General features: G+C 37.3%; 1 protein-coding gene across 1 annotated transcript in view; it reads right to left on the bottom strand.

Annotated features, from left to right (window-relative positions):
- Positions 1-1,065: 1,065 nt before the first annotated feature.
- The window catches only part of RNGTT (RNA guanylyltransferase and 5'-phosphatase), a 167,751-nt gene continuing 146,938 nt past the window's right edge, over positions 1,066-21,878 (bottom strand). Inside the window, exons 15-16 of the mRNA XM_014877786.2 lie at positions 6,703-6,826; positions 1,066-3,885 (exon numbers count right to left, since the gene is read on the bottom strand). Coding sequence (XP_014733272.1) covers positions 3,722-3,885; positions 6,703-6,826 — 288 coding nt within the window. The 3' untranslated portion in view covers positions 1,066-3,721. The remainder of the gene's footprint in view (positions 3,886-6,702; positions 6,827-21,878) is intronic.

Raw genomic sequence — 21,878 nt, 5'->3', positions numbered from 1 at the left:
AAGTAACATAAAATGTGACACATCATACCAACTGAGACAGAATTGAGAGGAAGGACTGAAGAGACAAAAATCTGCATGAAAGATGCAAGAGGAACAAATCTCATTTCAGCTCCCTTTCTCTCTCTGCTGAGTATAGATGAATCCTAGGAAATTACCTTGCTGTGCCATCACCTTTGAGAATGCTCTGAGGTTGTAAGAGACAATTATGCCTTACACATTATGCAAATATAAAGTCACATCTCTCAGGCACAGAAGTGATGAGCTGCCATGCAGAGGAGTAGGGATCCTGAAGGACTGCTCCAGTGAACAACCAAGCCAACACAAACTACACGGTGTGACGTGCTGGCCCAGGCACATCAATCCCCTTTCTTAATGCATACAGAGCAGACTGAGCAGGGGATACAGAAGTTCCCATACCTCTCCTAGTGTGCTCAAATGTCAGATCGGGTTTGACATTCACACTGAAGCACTGCAAAGTCAGAAATGGTTGAGAGAAGCACCACAAGAATTGTACACGTAGCAAGAACATAACAGCAGTGGAAGCAGAATTTTAATGAGAAAGAAATTATAAAAATCAAGATAGGCTTTTAAGTTCCTGAAAAGTGCCACCTAGACAGCTGCAATTTGATAAAGGAAACTGCCTTACTACAATACAGGTCCAGGAGCTGATCCAAGTAGGTGGGCTACCAGCTGTAGGGTCGTGATGAATGATAAATTATCAGAAAAGACTCCTGCAGACCTCTTGCACAACTTTTCATGCAGCTGCACTTAACACTGAATTGATAAGCTACATAACATTAGCCTGCCATAGAACATGTACTTCAAGCATCATTTGTTTTCCTTTTGGTTCTATTTGCAGCAAGATCAAATTGCATTATAAAGAGCACACTGGATCATGGCCACTGCTGGGCTGGGGGGCTCCTACCTCAGAAAAAAGCCACTGAAAAATGTGGATCATTTTCTTGCAGGACTGAACAGCAGTAACACTGACGTATCCTTGTACTTTGTACTGGTACCACAGTACCATTGGAAAGGCATTGAAAGCAGATACATCTTTAGGGAAAGTATTTTAAACCACTGACTTTATTAAAATACTTAATACATGGTTTTTAGAGGAATGTACTTACATTTTCTGGAAACTCCACTGAACCCAAATTTTAATTATATATTTAACAAATGACAAAACAGTGGATGAAATCATGCTGTACACCAAAGAGCAGACAAGTTAGGGTATTGTTTTTCATCCTCATCATTATTTTCCTGGCACAGACTCTGCTTTTTAGCTTCAATCTCTTGAATATCTAGTAGCAGAGAAAGGAGGTTTGCATTTCCCATGGCATTAAAACCATCTAGTCCAAGTCAAAGTCCATTTGTTTTCACCACCTTCATTCAAACCTTCCCCAGGAGCCTCCCCTTACAGAAAAGCAAAGGTGATTGACCTCTCTGAAAAGCTACAGGTCACAGTGCAAGACAAGTTTGACAGTCAAATGTGAACATGGAGCTCTGCACCTTCTCAGAATCATTATACTTTCAAAAAATCCATTTCAAACCAAGAGAGGGAAAAAAGACACTTGTCAAAATACAAGGGCCAAAACACATACATGGACTTAGTGGAATGCACATGGAAGACAGCTTGCAGTGCTGCAGCTCTGAAGTAAAAGGTAAATCAGAAGCCAGGTCTTGCTGAAATACAAGATGCGAGAGCTGGGAAGGAGAAAGACGGAAATAACCTGGATACATTCTTAAAAAAAATGAAAAGTCCTAACCTCACAGAGAAGGCTGTAATCATCATACACACTGTAATTGCCATGAACCATGGAGAGCAGTGACAAAGTGTATGCTATGATGATCTCACTGACAAGTATAATCTGGGGGAAATTATTCATACCGAGCAAAGAAATAATTAACTGTGGGTTTCAATGCAAGATGCACAGAGGATGCATAGGTTTTCACATCAAATTAATAAGGCTCTTTTTAAGAGATCATTTTGCAACCTTGCATAGGTGATATTAAATCTTTTCAATAGATAATGTGCAGAAACTATGTACAGTTGAAAAAAAGAACTTTGATGAAAGCATTTTTTCCCCTCAAGTTTTACCATAGTATAAAAAGTAACATATATAACTCCTTCAGTTCTCTAAAACACATGTGGAATATCCCAGAAAGAGAAATCAGGAACACCATCTAAATGATGCCGTGTGCATTTATACAACAGGTTGAAATAACCAGAGAAGCCACCACAAAGCAAAGTCATAAAGTTTTCATACAGAAAAAAAAATACAGGAGTAAATTTTGTTTACAAACAAACATGAAACTCATTTAAACAGAAATGCATTTTAGTTATAACAAATTAATGACCTTCACTAATCAGACTAGTGAATGGATGGATGACTCACACACTAAGTAAATGATAGAAAGAGCCAATTCAATCCCTGCTTGATAAATGGACAGTAAACTTTAAAATCTGCATTTGGTTTCCAATTAATCCCAGCTCAGAACAACTCCTCCCTTAGACAGCCAGACGGCAGCTTCTCAAAATTAATATTATGAACATCTGCCAGTCCGCTGCAACAAAAGCCATTAGGGCATTCATGTGCTTCTTCATTTGGTAAGAAAAAAGTCAGCCAGAGGATGAGCACAGTGCCACAGGACAGCCAACCCCATCTTTGAAAATGAGTGTCCTGTTCCCTGGAACACTCATCTACCACTCCAAAATGACTTACTTTTGTCCTGTAATTATGTAAATCAGGAGACTTTCTGTCTGATGTGGCTCTCGTCCACTGAAACTACCTTCTCCTTTACACAGGAGTTGCCTGGCATTTGTTTTGCCATTTTGTGCCTGGATGCAAAACTTCATTATCAGCGCTGCTAATTACTCTTGCATATCACAGTGATATGTACTTCTTAGTAAGTATTTACAATGGTATCACTGTGGAGAACTAAGCCCTGTACTAGAAACAGTCTCTTTAACAGAGACCTTAATACTAAGGATTTGGTAAATTTCTGATCTACAGATAAAAAGGCAAAGCTAAAATCAGCCCACTATACATTTGGCATTAGGTTCAAACATGAGGAAAAAGCAAACATCCAGCACATTCCCTTGTTTCAGAGGGATGCTATTTACAAGAAGAATTCGCTTTTTTAATATTTCAACAACAAAAACACAGCTAATTTCGAAATTAGAGTAATCTAAGGTGGCTTAGTTTTTAATCAACAGAGAACACAAACAACATTGCTGTTTGCTGTTAAACACAAATCTCAGAAATGCAGGGAAACTATGATCTGTTATACTATGGGTGATAAATCACAGCCAGTTTAATAAAAAGAATAAAAAAACCACTTCTGCTTTTTTAAACACAGCTCCTAAAAAGTACGGCATCCCAGTATTTCCTCAGTTCCAGACTGTTGACATTATAAATTAAAGGTGAAAAGAGATCCATATATAAACAAGGTAGCTTTCCACTGACTTCATTGTACTTGGTTCTTGCCTAAACCTTTGGAAATTTAATCTTCAAATACCATAAGGTAAGGTTGAATTTATCAGTTACAAAACAACGTCCGTTTGTATGTGGAATTCAGAAAAACAAAACAAAACTAAAAGCAAACTCAAAAAACACACACAAGTACTTAGAGCAATTCAGATCTCTCTTTTCCCAGCCTTCACACTTGCATGTCACCTTCTGCAGAACTGTACACACACAGGATTCTCTGAGACAAGGCCCTATGTTATGGTACGAGGCCTTTTGGGTGGCGGGGGTGGCATCAGTTCAGTGTCAGGATCGAGGTGGTGCTTCCGTGTTTGTCCTTGGGAAGCTGCTGCACATCTGTCAATGAACTCAAACAGCATCTCCTTTGTCACTGGATTCTGGATGCTGTTGCAGACAGCTGGGAACAAAGAACACATTGTCATGTAACTAAACTGATTTGTTCTAGTCAGCACTTCAATAACTTCACCCCCTCTTGGCAAAATAACAACATACTCTGGCTCAAGTATTAAGCCTCAGACACACGCTTTGACAAGGTGGTTGTGTCTGGAGTCACGAATCTCTGCTCTGTCCCCAGAGAGCAAAGCAATGCCGTGGGCCTCTACTCTCGTGGGAGTCTCTCTTTCTAAAACAAACTAAAGGCACATGTGTGTGTAAGGCTCCCTGAAGCAACTTGAAAACCATAAAGAACTGATATCCTGGCAAGGACCAGTGATGAAGGCTTTGTGAGACATGGCTTTGAAACACACATCAAATCCACGTAGATGGAAACAAGGCTGACTTCTAATATTGAAAATATCTGAATTATGGTAACTTATTTTTTTCAACAGTAAGTACTATAAATACCCTAAACCTGCAATGCAGTCCTTTTTATTTAACCCATATACCTTGATGGAGCAGAAAGACTTGACACCAAGCCAATGGCATGCCTGGAACACGGGACCAATTGACGAAGGAGCAGCCATAGTGCTGCGTGGTGGCCAAGGCACACATCCACGGGCACTCCTGGGGTACTTAACACAACTCCCCTGACCACGGTCTGTAAGTCATGGCCCATGGGATTTTATGGGACAAATAAATATGCTTACTTCACTTTAAACAAATGAAATATTCTTTAATACTTTCCTATGTAATTTTGCATTCCCCTAATTAATCCTCCTGAGAGACTTAGAGGAGAAAAAAAAGGAAAAAAGGAGCATGAAATTAAGTGTGAATCCTACAACCATCTTGGAAGAAAGCACAAAATTATTAGAGGATAATTGATAGCATGTAAGGGCTGGCCACAGTAAGGATGCAATTTCCATGGAAAACAATCTACTGACACCCTAGAGTACTAAACATTAGGACTCCTTAAAATGCACTTGCACTGTTATGAGTAACAGTGATTCTCAAAAGCATTCCTTTCTTTCCCACAGCTTACTAGAACCAAAGGATTACTTTACAATTAATAAAGCACTTTTCTGTCATTATTTTTAATTATCTCACTATTTTTGGTGAGAAGGTGCTTTAGGAGTTGTACAGTATTTGACTTTAGCAGTTGGGAAGCATTATGATTATCAGTAATTTAGGAACAAAATTCGAGTCACAGGGCAACTGGTGTAACTCAGCATCAACTTTTGAGCACTGCCTTAGCTTAATCACTCAAAAAGATCTCCTGTTTTCAATTTGAAAGGTAACAAAGTCCAAAAGCAAGATTCAGACAGATGCTTATTTTGTTGCTATTTCAACCATGGGGAAAAATAAATACCATTATTCATCAAGAGAAAGCTAATAGAGGAGAGAGGATCTGGAGAAAGAAGTCTCAAATGATAAAAGTATAACTTTTGGAGATTTTGAAAAATGATCAAAAGTGAAAACTCAAAGTCAAAAGAAAACTTTCTGTTCTGAAAACTCCTATAGAAAAATTGAAACACATTTAAAATTCTTCCTGTGGCATTTAATCTTATTTTTATTTTAATTTTTAGCAAGTTCACTGTGTTTTGGGAGAAAAAAAGGTCAGAAATAACAAAACTGCTCTACAAATGGAGAAAAACAGAAGAGAAAAAGGGCAAATACATATGCTCTTAAGAATGAAGGAAAGAAGAATATGCTATTCATAGAAAAAAATTTAAAAGAGAGAAAACACCAGGGAAAACTAACTATTGAAACACACTAAGGTGAACCAGAAAATAAAAATTTAGGTCATGGTCACAAAGAGATGTTGTTGTACTTTTATGACTTTTGTGTCCATCCCTCTTTCCTGACAGGACTGCTCAGCAAGTATTTCAGCTACATTCTGTGCTGGTTCCCTAAAGTGCCAACAGATTTATTATCTCCTGGCAAAATGACCACATTGCATTTATTCAAGAAAATCTACTAAATGCTCAGGCAGAAATACAAGTGGAACGGTCTAGAGAAAATCCTTCATCAGACTTAGTAATTAGCATGGTTTTAAATGTGATTAAACCTCCTTTTGGCACTTAACAAAAGTCTGTATCAATATGTTTATTGCTACTCAGCCTTGCACACACTTCTACACGAACCCTTACACTTCATCTGAAAGTAAATATCATGCTTTAATTTACAATATTTGGCAAAATATTTTTTGGTAGAGAAAAATAAAAGTCTCACAACTCTGCATGAATATACCCCTACCTTTCATTAGTTTCCTTGCTTCATTGTTTGTGTAACTATTGTTGAAACCCAAGATGATATTTTTCTCCTATTCATTTTCTAGCCCATCTGCCAAATAATGGTTTTGGCATTTTAATGGATTTTTTGTTTAACTAATTCCACTCACAATGTGCCAGTTTGCATTACATCCCAGCAAGCCAACACAATGCTAGGCACTGATGTCAGCTGAAGTGATGCTAATGTAAATAAAAACTTTCTTGGCTCTGGGTTGAAAGTCTTGCCCTGCCATTTCAAGTCATCTTTGCACAAGTATTTGCATTCTGCAAAGACCTAGGTACTTGATTCTGTGTTACTTGTTAAATTCTGCATCAGTGTAGGTTTGACTGACTTTATCAAATAACCTTGCAGCCAGAGGATTAATGCAATCCAAAAACTAGTGATGACATAAGCATTTGCAAGATGAGGCATTATTATAATAAGTTAAAAGAGTCAGGACTCAGACCAGAAATGAGAACAGAGAGTGCTTTTCCTACTTAAAACAGAACAGAGGTAAAACATTAATACTTTAGCCTGGGAGATTTCTGAAGCAAATTGTTCTACTCACCCATGGCAGTGCTGTAGGCATTTGGAAAGCTTTTGTCTATCCTCTGTCTCATGAAGACCCAGCTGTTGTTCTCAAACTTGCACTCTATAATTTTGTTGTCATACTGTTTGAGTTCTTTTGTCACCTGTATAAAAAAAAAGATTGTTTAGGATAAACAGAATTTTAATTCACAATTTTTTCTTTCTTTTAGGCATAAATAACAGAAGATCAAAAGGTGCCTTGCATTTTTCAGCAATATGCATTCATCCTACACAAAAAAAACTGCACAGAATGCATCTCCATTTTACATATGGTCAGCTACGCAACATTTTTAAAATACTTTTCAAATTTGCTGTCAATATTCAGCAATTATATTATGCTAAAACATCAGCAGTGCTAACAGAGGGGGAAAAAAAGTCACTTCTGGCCCAAATGCAAATAGGTTTCCATGGGAATAAACTGCTTCCAGTTTAAGTGCTACTGCCAGCCTAAGTGTACGAAATGTATTATCCATATTTCATCAACCTTCTTTGTTGAAGGTCTCACAGCAAAATGTCAGATTTCAATACTGGAAAAAGCTTACAAAAAATCATTCCACTCTTTACATGACTGAGGTATTTTCTTCTTTTTTTCTTCATTTGTCTTTAAAAATTAAGACTGTAACTTCAAAATAATGGAGACTTTCAAATGATACATATTCTAAATCTCCTTCAGGCCTCTCTTTATTGATTCATAGATTTGTCAGCAGCCAATATCCTGAGCTATTTGTCTATTTGGAAATGTAGTTTATATGCATTGGACTTCATAGTTGTTTTGGCTACTTCATCGTATGCATCCTAATCTATGATACAATGCAAAAATTTTCATGTAACCATGGTAACCTGAGAACCTTATCTAACACTTTAACAATTTTACCCATATACTTCACTTTGTTCCAAAGAGCCTCTTCAGCAGTATAAAGTTGTATTTAACTGTTAGCTGCTGCATTTAGTTGTTATAGTTTACCAATAAAAAGCTGTACAAGGTAATGTAACACTTTGGATTCAGCATCTTATGCATAAGAGCTCTCATAAAAAGGAGGTGGTTATTGCAATTCATTAGCATAGTTTTTCACCTCTGTTGTCTACTTGATCCTGAGCAGTGACACAGGAATTTACTACTGTCAGAGAGATGCAGATTTAAAAAAGGCCATAGCTGTCTCCAGACAGCTTAATAGCATATACAGTGGAAAAACCCGTGAACCCCTTTTCCATTAACTTCTAAAGACAATTAATTAAGGAAGCGGTCCTGAGCATGGATCAAGTCCTCCTATACTGCACAGTACAAGATTTGATAAGCAGAATCCTAACATTGTCGGTATTTAACCTGAATAGTTGTGTTCATTCCTGGATAAGCAATCTTAGAATTCTACTTGTCAAGTGAATATGAAACTTTAAGAAAATTTTGTAAAACCTGCTTACAATTGAGTCCTGTCCTGCTGCAGGACTGATAGAGTTTGAGTCAGGTTTTCATGTCACACACTATTTTTTATACATTCCAGCACCTGCAAAGAGGCTTTTTTTCTCAAATCATTTACTCCTTAAGTGAAGTTTGTGTCTTCTGTTAATCATTAGATTACTCAGATTAGCAATCTTTTCCATTGGAGAATGCTCTGCACTGCACTTCTTCCATTCACACTGAAAAGCTACATGCAGTCCAGAGGTTTGACTGACACATGTTTATGGATGCATTATGTTTCATTAGGTGTATGCAGGAAAACACAACATCCTTTTCCAGCATACTATGGATATATAAACCCAGGAAGAAACTCCTGGCAGTGCAGTGCCTTGGGAAGATATATTAGTTTGAAAACAGCTGCCTAGTGGAAGTCGGGGCAGCAGGAGGTATGGCCACATGTTTGATTTTCTGCCAAAGCAGGCAAATGTTAGAAAGATCACCTGATAGAGAAGGAAATGTATAAAATTGCAGGTAATGACTTCAACTAACCACCTACCTCATAAGGTTTTCTCATGGCTTATCATTCTTCTAGTGCTCAGATGCTCAGAATAGCAATAAATTAGATGGCAGCTTTATCTGACTGTGGCAATTAAACAATATTATTAACTATCAAGAGACTTGCTTGGCCATTCATTAGCAATCTGGAAGATGGATCTTGCCACAAAATATGAACACCTGCCAAAGCATTGACTTAAATGAATTTTCCCATTAGAAAACTGGTGATCACAGCCTTTAACAATTGCAAGTTGGAGTAATTACTTTACAAAGGAAGAAATACAGCACCTACTCTTCCCTGTACTTTGTTAAGTGACCTTAGTCTTACAAAGGTTCTTATTCTAATATAAAAGAACCTTTTAGCAACTGCTGGCCATTTGACTGAAACTACAAGTATTCTGAGCAAAACACACTTTCAGTATTAAAAACACTCTTCCACTATTGCATCTTAGTAGACTTCTAAATGGGTATTGTTTATACAAAGGACTGAAAAAGGCCACAGTGATTCTTGTACCCATAATTCACACCTTATATCTATCATGCATATGCTACTTTCTGGTATTTCAGATTCAAAGTGGGACAGGGAAACCATCAAATTTAACTGTTTAGAAATTTCTTCCCTTTGGGAATTAATTCTGACCTCGTCAGCACAGTGTCTTTGATTCTCCCTTTGCAGTGTGTTCATCCCTTCTTCCCTTTAAATATTACAGTGCATAGCAGTATTCAAAAAATGCACCATCACTTCTCTTCCTGACAGGTACTTCTTCTAGGTTCTAGTGCTTCATAGAAGGTCAGTTAGGAATGATGGCAGTTCTCAGCCAAAATGCTTATCCTCAGTGCTGGTACAGTGCCAGTGCTCCTGCCATAGTGTTGATAAAGGGCCTTGAACCAGCATTCAGCAATTTCAAGATGGAAACTCCCACCACACTAAGGACTCCATGGAGCCTGCCTTAATTAAACATTTATTCCTTAGCCTATTTCCGGACAGCCAGTCAGAATCAGAATCCCAAAGGATCAAGTCTTGAGCTGGTCTGGGCAGCAACTGTGTCCTGGGCAAGGACAAACACCAACCTGTACACTTATTTCTTTTCAAGAGGAACGAAACTGTTCAGCAGCAGCAATGTTCAGTGTTCCTGCCTGTACTTGATCTAATTATCAGGAACCAGCCTATTTGCCTAACAGAAATAATTTCCAAAACCACAGAGGAGCATCCTGTTGGAAGCTGATTCACTATATTACTGCTAGTCTGCAAGGTGTGATTGGAAAAAAATCGGCTTGAACTGCATCCCCATTTCAGCAATAGTTCATTATCAAATCAGACTGATGTAATACAAGACCATTGCCTAAGAATGTCAGATTACATGATTATGTCTTCCCCTCCCTGCTGAGAAAGGCTTCCCCCATCCTCATCATCTGGGCCATTCACTGGGAAGAACTTCAGTGGCAAAAGCTTATTTCTTTTTCTAAAAATGAAGATAGTTAAGGCTTAGAAAATCTCTCATTTTCCAGGTTCCTTCTATCCCCTATGTTCTGAAAGAAAGGAAAAATATATTTTAAAAATTTAAAATATCTAACCTATTTCAAATTTTCTTGCCTGGCTGAATAAAGGAGTCATTTTGAGATGAGCAATATGCAGCCAAAGTTTCTGTTAAATCAGCTCAAAATGTGAAAAAAAAGCCTAATATATCCAGTTGAGAAAGAGAAGAAACCATTTAAATTGAATGTAGTTAGCTCCAGTCTCATGAAGATGCCTTTACTATCTCTGCTGACTAGCAGCAGCCAGTGCTTTTCTGTGTCTCTCCACAAGGCACCTGATTGTCAGACTGGTCCATCATTCTACTCAAATTTTGTCTCATCACTGTTAAACCCAAAGGAGAATGAAATCCCTGGGCAAGCTCCTACTCTACATAAGAGGCACTAACAATGCAAATTTAGATGTTAAGGTAATTAAGTTAGTATTTCAGAAAGCATGTCTACAACAGACAGGCTTAAACTTTACAAATGCATCTACTTTCCCCATTTTAAAGTTCTTTAGAAAGAAAAAAGGAGATAAGCCTTTAGATAAATGGAGACTTGACTGAAAGAAGTCTTATGTTTCCATATACATGGTTTTTTTAAAAGCAATTGTAATTATTTCAGTTTAGTAAATAATCCCCTTTAAAGAAAGTTTCACACAGAAGCTGTGAGAGCTGGGCCAGGCCTAGGACTTCCTGAAGGAATAGGATGGAGACAGGAAAATAAAGAAGCAGTATTAACGAAATAAAAACAAGTTCTGAAGATAAAAAAAGTTCTGAAGATAGAGAAATAAGCCAAACTCAAAGCAGGATCTTTTTAAAGACCAAACACTTAAAGGTGAAGAACTTCAAGGACATTCATGTCAAACCAAGGCAATTGAGAGGAAATGAGGTGTGAGAAACAGGGATCCTTTGAAACCACTCTTACTTGTGATTGCTGGTGAGGTCATGAATGTAAGAAATTAGATTGATTTGAGTGAAAACATCTGAGACAGTCATTAGACATGAAGTTATTAGAGCCCCCAGCACTTATAGGGCACAGTCCACCACCTAACACAGATCCCAAGCTGTTCATTCAGTGCTTCTTCCTAACTCTTGGACTGTTTTTGTTCAGATGATTTTGAAGAACTTTGTTCCCCATTCACATAGAGTACCTCATGATTTTCACAGCCAAATTTCTCAAAGAATAAAAAATTTACAAGATGGTTACTAAATGCCTGTTCACATAAACCGTGTACACTGAACCATGGGAATACTGTCTGCTGGAAAAAGTTCATCAGTTAATCTGCTTTGCATTTTAACTCAAGCCCAAACATATTTTGTAATGAAGTTTAATATCTATTTCTTCATATGATTCAAGAGATTATTTTATCAAACCATAGATTTCTTGCTAAACTAAACATACTGATTGTGTTTCCTTTTTAAGGAATGTATTACTCAACAAATGGTTATCAGCTTGGGTAAACACAATGCAGTTGAGATGGTTATTTAACATTAATAAAGCCTTCTAAGTGTAGCTATGCTGCTTCTTATGTACACAGGAAATGGAAATGCTCCAATTTTGAGATGTCATTCCTGAAAAGGAATATTAAGAAATATAAAATTTGAGCACTTTTGTTCATGCCTCGTTAAACCACAATGTTAACACCAAGCACTGTAGAATCACAAGAAAAGCAAAAAAAAAGAAAATTCATGTTTCCAAATTACAAGAATGAAGTTTTTAAAACTGTGGATTTTTTTTGTTTGTTTTCCACTTCCAGTGTCTAGCACTCTCAGTTCATGATTTAGTTTTTCTTTTTAACACATAATATTTCCTCAAAGAATCTCTCATTCTTACATGTAGTAATTAAAAATATGGATACTGTTTTCTGATATATATAATGGGTTGGAGTCCTGGGGTTTTCCTGGCAAGTGACAGATGGAAACATCAGAAATAAAAAAACCTTCCTCTTATCAGTGCTATTACAAGTTTAATGACTTTCAGTGCCAGCTGGAAACAGGTTTCTTAATGTATCCTGGAAGGTCTCCTGTACACCTGACCTTGCAGCACCATTTGAACTATCTGTAACAAGCCAGTGTTTCCCTGAGCTTTGCTTTTGACTCTCAGAGGAACACACTGGTTCCTATGACAAAATAGGTTACTGGTAACTGCTTAGACCAAGATGTGGAAATAAACATGTGTTTGCACCAATGTTTTGTTCAACGATCACTCTTTTTTTAAAATTACTTTTATACATCTCATTTTACTCAATGGTCAAGCCATTTGCCATGGCAAACCAATAAACTCTTTGAACACTTTTGGGCATTACAACTCAGGCATCTACATTACTCAAAGAGCAGCTGACCTTCCTCCTAGACATTGCCATCTCCACCTAACTCCTGAGAGAACTCTAATGCTTTAAAAAATACTATTTTCTTTTAATCATCATCAAGGATGGGATGCAGAGATTTGGGTGTCCATACACATGTTGAACAGTTAAATGAAATGCCCTCCTAGATCAATATCCCTCGATTAGATGTGCTCTAATCATCATAGGTCTGTGGATTAAAGAAAAAAAAACTGTACATCTCCTGTAAAAACTGAGAAACAGAAGAATTCTGTGCTGAGGATTTGTGAACTTGGCATAGCTCTGCTATGATGAGTTCTTAAATAAAGTCTTATTGAAAAAGCAGCTCATGTAATTCTGACCCTCAGCATACTGATGAAAGAGCAAGAAACTCTCAGAGGAACTGCAGAAACACCCAGGCATTAAGAGAGCAGCAACAGAGCTCTCAAAGCAAGTTGCCAGTGTGACCTTACTGCAGAAAGGATTTGTGTTTGGTGCAAACAGAGCTTCACACGCTCATGAATTTGTAGGAAGGGGTAAAAACAATGCTCTCCAAGCACCTGGGGTAACTTTGCAGAGGCCAAGGATGGCCACCTTGCTTTTGTCACATCATAAATAATTGTGCTAATAATAATAATCCCTGCAGTCAGTACTGAAACTTGAAAGTGTTTAAGTTCCAAAGAAAACCAAGCAGATGCAAGAATAGTAGTAAAATGCCACAGCACACTGCAGAACTGTTCAGGAAGTTGTGCAAAAAACAAACAAACAAACAACCTTTCTGTGAAGGACAAGGAATTCACAGGAGGTTTCTGAAGAAAAAGCCACCCCATTGAAAAGGTAAGTAAATGTAAGAGGGGGAAGAGAACAAGAATATCCAGTGCAATCTGGCAAAAAAAGCTGAAATAATAATATAGAGAGGATTCTGTGAAAAAATATTTCACCCACAGCCTGATACATTTTGAGGACTGCACCTCTACTTGCCATGAGCTAGCTTATGAAAGCCAGTCTTAACCCTCATTTGTGCTTTGTTCACTCAGACTACTTTTGCAAAAGGGAGCCTGCCCCAAACAGGGAGCGCTGCATATTGAGACACAAAGATCCAGGAAACAAGAGTTATACATTACTAGTAAAGAATATAGTTAGAAAACGCCACTTAGCTCGTTCATAAATTATTAATTTCTTAAGGCTTATTATTCTCAGTTTGCAAATGAGGAAGAAAGAGATAGTTTGTGGCCACACCACAGGGAGAGCATTTACCCCCCATTAGGTTCTCTAAAACCAATCTTAATTACCCCTCAGGTACTTACACTCATGCTACCAAGAAATCTTGTGACACAGGGCAGCTGAAATCTTGTTAATAATTTATCAGTAGAAACCCAAACAAGTCTTCCAGAGACAAAGCAATGCTATCACTATTTTACAATCACTTTGGTAACACTATTCCTACACTTCAAAATAAATGAAAGAGAACTTATATGATTGTGTCAGAATAGGATGAGGAGTTTTTCTGACATTTGCTGCCTTTCACATGCTGGAATTCACCTCGAATAGGATGGATTTCCAGACCAATGTTTGTGCTTTAGATTTTACAGGGTACTTTCTCATGTTACTGTTTTTCATCTGTTCTCTGTACCCAAGCTCTTGCTATTGTAGGAGACTAGGTTAATTTTGTTTTACCTGTACTTCTTACACCATACAAGGGATTCTGTCACTTGCTGTCACACAACCAGGGATGGGTTAGAGGGAGACTCCACAGGGCTGGCCTATCAGGAGCTTCCCAGCAACCTTTTTATTGAAGGAAAAACTACTTTTACAAGTTCAGACACTATCTGATGGCTAGCCACGTGGGATCCAGCTCTACAAGCTCTTATCCTTGTAAGTTATCTGCCTTTGAGCAGCTTCAGAAGATCAATTAGCCCACACTAGTGTCAGCAGGATTGGGCCCTAAACCTAATTCTCGTTATTTCTTATCTAGCTTCTGAAATGTTCCTAGAAACCACGCGTTTATACTCTTTCAGAAAGATGCCAAATCTTTCTGAAAGGATACACCAAAAGAAATTTAAACTAGAATCTAAAGTATCAAGTAATGGCAAATGAGTCTTTTAAATCCACTTTTACTTGTAACAACACACAGCTTTCAAATGACAGCCATTAAGAATCATATTATTTTCTTTCCTTTAGATCCCAAACAACCACTTCCTTAAAGTTTTTTCCCTATAAATCAAAATTCACCACCGAGAACAACTGTGTCAACACTATAAGGAAATTTGTTTGCTGTGTTAAATTGAGCTTCAAAAGCATGAACTGAACATACATTTGTGCTCACAAGTAAATGCCTCTTGTTATATCCATTCAAAGTGTTTACCTTATTACAGCTTATTATAAATGTACTGTCTAAAATGCAGCAGCATGACTGCTCCATTTTCAGGCTCTAATTTATGATAATCATATGTAATATATTCATATGTCTACTTCACTGCCTAACAAAGCCCAAACTGGTTTCTTAGCAGATCTGCTTCCTCCATGGTTCAAATTTTTTTGCCTCAGAACATTACTGAAAAACAACATTAAGAAAGATATAATCAAAATTGTACTTTGTATTTTGCACTATAGTAGGCAAACAAAGGAATATATCATTGGAGGCTGAATTTGGCATACTGACTTTATCAAATACTGGTATCTAAGTGATATGTAAATTATTAAACATGCTATGCAAGCATTATTAGAAAAATGGGGGTAGGGAGCAAGATTATAAATTTATAAATGTTTTTAACATCTAGAAACCCTATTAATACTTGAAAACATTGAGATTGTACAGAGAGAATGTGCAGATAAACTAAGACCAGAAATAGCAAACTTGCTTTTAATCTCCCATATTTAATATGTTTTGATTTTTGCATAGAACATATTTACAAAATATAATAGCTTTTTTCCTTCCTAAATTTCAGAGGCAATTCCTAGTTACTCACAAATCTGACACTAGAACATAGAGAGATTTACAGGACTTGTAGGAAATAGAAATTCTTTTGATCCCCATCTACTCCATTAGACTGAACAGTTTGTCATTAGCCAAGTCTCCTAAGAACCAAAGGGTTGAGACAGAGAGCTCTTGCCCATCCTAGCTTTTACATGGTACATGTAATAGTTTTTCTAGAAGAATGTCAGATCTTGAAATCACAGAAGTCTCTTACAGCAGATACCTTATTTTTTAATGAAATTTTCAGGTTTTGCATTGGTATTATGTGTTTGTGCTGGTTTTGGCTGGAGTAGCATTATTTTCTTCAAGTTGGCTGGCATGGGGCTGTGTTTTGGATTTGTGCTGAACACAGTGATGATGATATGGAGATGTTTTTGTTATTGCTGAGCAGGGCTTACACAGAGCCAAGGCCTTTCCTGATTTTTGTACTGCCAGGTTGGTGGGGAGGCTGGGGGGAGACAGCAGGGACAGGTGACCCAGACTGACCAAAGGGACATTCCAGACCATGGAACATCGTGCTCAGTATATAAGGCACAGGAGGAAGGGAAGGATGTTTGCAGTGATGGCACTTGTCTTTCCCAAATCACCACTAGGTGTGGTGGGGCCCTGCTCTCCTGGGGATGGATGAACACGTGCCTGCCCTTGGGAAGCAGGGAATTCATTCCTTGCTTTGCTTGTGTGCACGGCTTCTCCTTTCCCTATGGAAATGCCTTTATCTCAACTCGTGAGTTCTATACCTTTGGCCTTCCTATTCTTTCCCTGATGCTGCTGGTGGAGGAATGAAAGAGTGGCTGAGTGGGGTTTGGCTGCTAGATAGACTTAAACCATGACAATAATAGAGCACAAACTTTTATTTTTTGTAATACATGACAAAAAATGTCAAACTACAATGATTTTTAAAACCCTGCCATTTTGACGGAGCATTCTTAAACTTGATTGCTGAGGTTGGACCTCATAACTCTGCTTATTCCACCTTTATTTTTTGTAAATAATGAGTTTTAATAGGATGAGTTTTAGGAGACTGTTAGAACCACTTGAATGAGGAAGCTGATAACTGCCTTGATGAAACACTGCAATAATATACAACACAAAGCCAAAAGGAGCCAAACAACAACAACAACAACAACAAAAATAATCTCAGCAGTGCTATGACACCAAAATAATAAAGCAAAGATGTGTTGGGGAAAAAGCTGCAAAAGTCACGTTAGGGATTTTTCATCCTTTTAAGATTTCAATTAGAAGGAAAATAATCTTTTTTTCCCCATTACAGATAATACACCACAACAAAAAGATTAATAGCTGCTGACTTAACGCAGAGTTTCAAAAATTAGCTTTGATCAAAGGAAGAGCTGTAGTGAAAGTCAACTGCCCTAACCCACTTCTCATCTTCCTTTATAGCACTGAGCTGGCATGAACTCCCTCCCCTTTCTTGAATGGTTTCCTTTAAACTTCAAAGCCTAACTGGCTTTGAGGCTTAAGACAGAAAGCTTTTTCCTTCTTCTTCAAAAGCAATTAATGACATGATGTATAATCTGACCTACAATCTAGTATCTAAGCACACAGGTCTTCTTGATCATTGTGAGGCTACAGAATGTAGGAGGCTCGACAGAGAAGTTAATCGTGGCTCAGTAACTGCAAATGGTTTTAGAGTGCCTGCCAGCTGATGAGGTCAGTCTGCTGAAAAAAAGGTAAGCAAGGGCTAATCTATCAATGGCACAAATTTGTCGATAAATAAGGCTGTAGAGGGATTCTTACTGCTCTACCTTTCATTGCAAGCTCCTCTTTCCTTTCCATGCCTCGTTATTAATGAGTCTGCAGAGTTTGGAAGCCAGATTTACCAGGACACCACAGTAATGGATGTGGGGTGGGGCAACACAGACTGCAGTAATCACAAGGCAGAGGAATGGACAGTATTCATGGACTTTCAAGAGTCACAACTGGCTGCAAAAGATATAATGAATTTTGCAAGATGTGGTTGGAGAAACCTATGACCTTCTTGGTTTGCTTGGGCAGCAGTGCTTCCAGCCAAATGAATAAGGACTGTATCTGAGCTTTTGTTTTGCTATCAGCTAAAAGGGATTGCAACTTTGAATGGTGAGTGCTGACAACAGGAAGGAATTAATGGTTTAAAATAGCTGATCCTGCCAAAGCCCTGAAAGATAGGAAATCTGGGAAAGCCCACTGTGCATGTGCATAGTTTTCATGGCTTTGTCCATACATTTCGTTATTATATGCGGGATCAATAACAAAGTAAGTGAGCACCAACATTTAGTCTTCATTCTTATTTCATGAAATGACTTCACCTACTTGGTCTGCAAAAGCTAAGGCAAGCAAAGCCAAGGAAAGTCTCTTGAGTTTTCTAACCATATGACATCTCCAAGAAAACCCTTATCATAAAGCTGTCCCCTGCAAAGATCTCTGTATGGGCCAATTCTTAAATTCCCCAGAATCTTGAGCCTACTTTGCTCTGCTCAAGTGCCACACTTGTGTTTGAGCTGCTGTCCTCTCCTACCTAAGGCCAAGGAACAAAACAGCTTTAGTTCCCTAATAAATACAGCTAAAAATATTTGTTTTGCTTTTCACATGATGTAATAGTATTTCAAGTAATATCATAAGCCCTTTCTAGAGACAGCCAGTGACACTAGCAATTCCATCCAGGAAAAAATACAGTCTTAAAGGCTCTTCCCTAGAAAAACAAAGACAAGAAAAGAGAAAGAAAAACATGGTAACAGCAATGGCAACTCTGTAAACCTGCCAGCCAATAATCTCAAAGTGCATTCTTACACACTTGTAATGTGTATAACTTGTAATGTTAAACCCATTTCATTAGCACGCTTTAGATAAAACAGCTTTATGTATGTAATTCTGCAGTTGAGAAGTACAAAGTAAAAGGGAGTTGATTTGTCAGGCAAGAGTGCACACAGTGGGGAAATTCATGAAAAAGTCTTGGTTTATAGTTTCCTCTGTAACTACTAGCACTAATTACTAATTAGTAATTAGTTAGTACAGATTTTTCCTTAAAGTTCTGAATGAAATATTAACAAGGTAATAATGAAGTAATTCAAGGTCCGTTTGCTTTAGTGTTTGCATTAGCATTAACTTCAGTACTGTAAATCCAAAACCTGACTCACTGATCTATAAATGTCCTTCTAAATTAATCAGAGACATCCTTTGCTTTCCTTCTATTGAAGTTAAATTATTCTGAAACCCCTTTCTATGCATTAATGGTATCCAAAGTGTAACAGGTGGAAAGAGAATGTAATGATGTAGTAAAATGCAGTAATTTTACCTTGCATTATTTTCTAAAAGAACAAAAACATTCTTGTCTCTAATCCTGCTTTTGCATATTCCTTTACAGTGCTTCTACTACAGACCAGCCTCTTCCCTACACCCCAGAAAGGTTTAAAAGAAATGCTACAATACGTAGTTAATCTTCTCCTGCAATGATCACCAATCAAGCATGGCTAACCATGACCCACTAACGAAATGAAGCAGAAGCTGGGTTGCATTTGTGTGTATTTCTGTTAAATTACACCTGGGTAGGTTAATGCACAAGACTAATGGGGCATTTTATGTCTTGTGTGGTGCAGCTGGAACACACAGGCAACGGGCAGCTCCTCAAGGCAGTGAGGACTTTGGTCAGTATTAACCACCTCTGCAAGGGGCAGGTGGTTCAAGAGCTCAGTTTGGCTGCAGCCTCACTGCCTCCTGCTTTAAGGACAGTCAGGGTCTTGGCTGACCCAGTGAGAGTCCATGGATGGCTTCTGCACAGTTAAGGGAGACAACCGGCTTCCAGCAGACCCCAGGTCATTAATTCTGTTCTGAAACAATGCTGACTTCACTACTTCATGCATGAAAAATAGAGAAAAATCTCACATCATTGCCGGTACAGAATCCAGCATGGCATCTCATGAATCTACCACTGAGAACATGCTCAAATATTTTTTATTACAACACATTAAGCTAAAATCAATAGATTCATTTACTGAAATGGATTTAGTACTTCAGCTAACCAAGGGAAAGTAACACTTTTTAAAAAGAAGTGACATTTCATTATAGCATTTGGTTGTAAACTCACTGGCAGAAATTTTTCTGTGTACCAATTAAACAGTAACTCACTGAAGTTAGTAACATAAAAAGCAATATTGCATATTTACAATTCCCTTCCCAGTAAATGAAAACATCTACAGTGTTCAGCAATACATATTAAGTCTCTGCACAATGGTTCTAACAATGCTGCCACATCTCTGATCTTTTCAAATATTTCTGAACTATTTTTCCCAAAGATATAATATGCTATTGTCTCTACAATCAACCTTTTTTTCATTTGGAGAGAAGTAGAAGTGGCATTTTGAAAATTTCAATCTGCTGAAATATAACAGCACCACTGAGTTCTGTTGTTCTTCACTTTTATTCTCACTTCATGCTAGAAAGATAAAACTGCAGTGGCTTTACTACTGTCAAATAAAAAGTAAATGAATAATGGTTTTGTTGACCATTACATAACAAGATATTGCACCACTATTAGTCAATTGAGTTTTAATATATATTTCTCTCTCAAAGGTGAAACTTTACCAATACTATAATCATTCTGGAAAACTGCCAAGGAAAGGTATACGTGACCCTTGCAACGAGAAGTGTGAAACCAAATTTGATGAAGAAATCATTTAAATATTTTACTGTAAATTATACAAATAGGGAAACAAATTAAGAATTCAGAAAAAAAGAAATCTTATCTGATTTACTGTCTATGTACAGCTTCATTTTCCCCTAGGATTACTGCTTTGTAGATATCAAGGACATTTTTTTAAGTGTAAAGGTGCAATTTATCATTTCCTTCGGCAGGCCAGCATCCTTCTACATTTTCTAGTACAAAATCTCATCTTTTTGCCTACAGGCCAATCTTCCATGAGCATAATCTAATTTAGTTACATCTTCCTCCTTATTCACTAACCTTTTCTAAGAGCCACCAACTTTCTCATCAGAGCTCCAACAGACCCTAAACTTGCAGGACTTACCTGGTTTTGAAGATTTTTATTTTAGGATCGAAATAGTGGAAAAAATGGATATGTGAGAATCAATTACCAGTAGCTGAAGTGACAATTAAGCTACAGGGCTTGTCAGTGGGGAATACTATGCTGGAAGTGCTCACTTCCAGTTAAAACAGCTGTACAATAAGAATGTGGTTTTTCTCCAGCCTTTAATCTCATATTAGAAAAATCCAGAGAGAAAGGCAAGACATGTATTTGCACTATATTAGTTAAAATTTAGGAACTAGTTTCTGTGTGTAATCCACAGGGAGAGACTGGCACCTCTGATTCGAAAGATTCAGTGAGGCAACCATCAGGCACTTTTCTTAGAGGATCCCTGACTCATCTTTGGATTCAACTGTTTTCCACCACCTATACATGGAGCCTGCAGGGTCTATGGTGGCTGAAATTAGATCATGTGACCTTCTTTATAGGTATTCTAATTAGACAGGATATTATCTACAACCCCGTTTCCTTTCAAAGCTGATATCCTGCATAATTATCTCATTTGATATTTCTTCTACCTCTGTGTTATTGTTTGCAATCCTATTCTTTTTCATTTATCTAAATTTAATCTGCATTTGCCTTTTACTAGCCTTAAACCAGCACAGTACCTCTCAATACGATAATTTTTGCCATCAACTGCTTTTTCTCCAATGTTATCACTATCTGACATTTAAAATATTTCTCATTCATGATATTCACTATTCATTTTACATATACTATAAAGAAAGGTCTCAGAAACAATTTCCTAGTCAAAGAATTTCCCTATTATACCATTCCTCACCCTTTGCAACTTCAACGTCTTGATTTATTCATGAGTAATTTATTTTAAAGACATTATCATCTGCATTTCGCAAAGGTAGTACAAGTTCAAGCTCATTTATCAAGTTCAACCTCATTTATTCAGTTCAGATTCAAAATAATTCACCTCTAAAAAGCTTAATAAATTTAGATACTCTCTGCCTATAAACTGTACACTAACAATTTGCTTTCTTGTCCTCCCTCAAGCCTGATTTTGGCTGATGTTCTCATTCTTTAAAACAATAAACAACTAAGAAATAGAAAAAAAAATACGCCTAAAACATCTTTTGTTGCCCCTTTCAATTAGAATTCATTTCTAATAGGGTCTGATATCTAGAATTTTATTTAGAATCTATTTTTTATTTATTCTTTCTCTTTGACTGTTATCCATCCACTGCCTTTATTTCAATTGCCTCCACTACTAACAAAAGCCTCTTATAGAGAAAGAAAAGATAAAGAATTTATTTCAAAAATCAGAACAGATTAATTAAGAACAATTATGATCACAAACACGGTACGAAATTAATATTTTCTGACAGAAATAATAAAGACA

Source organism: Sturnus vulgaris, chromosome 3 (assembly GCF_052056855.1).
Source record: "Sturnus vulgaris isolate bStuVul1 chromosome 3, bStuVul1.hap1, whole genome shotgun sequence".
NCBI lineage: Eukaryota > Metazoa > Chordata > Aves > Passeriformes > Sturnidae > Sturnus > Sturnus vulgaris.
Note: the sequence above shows the minus strand (reverse complement) of the source record. Positions and strands in the feature narration are given on the sequence as shown.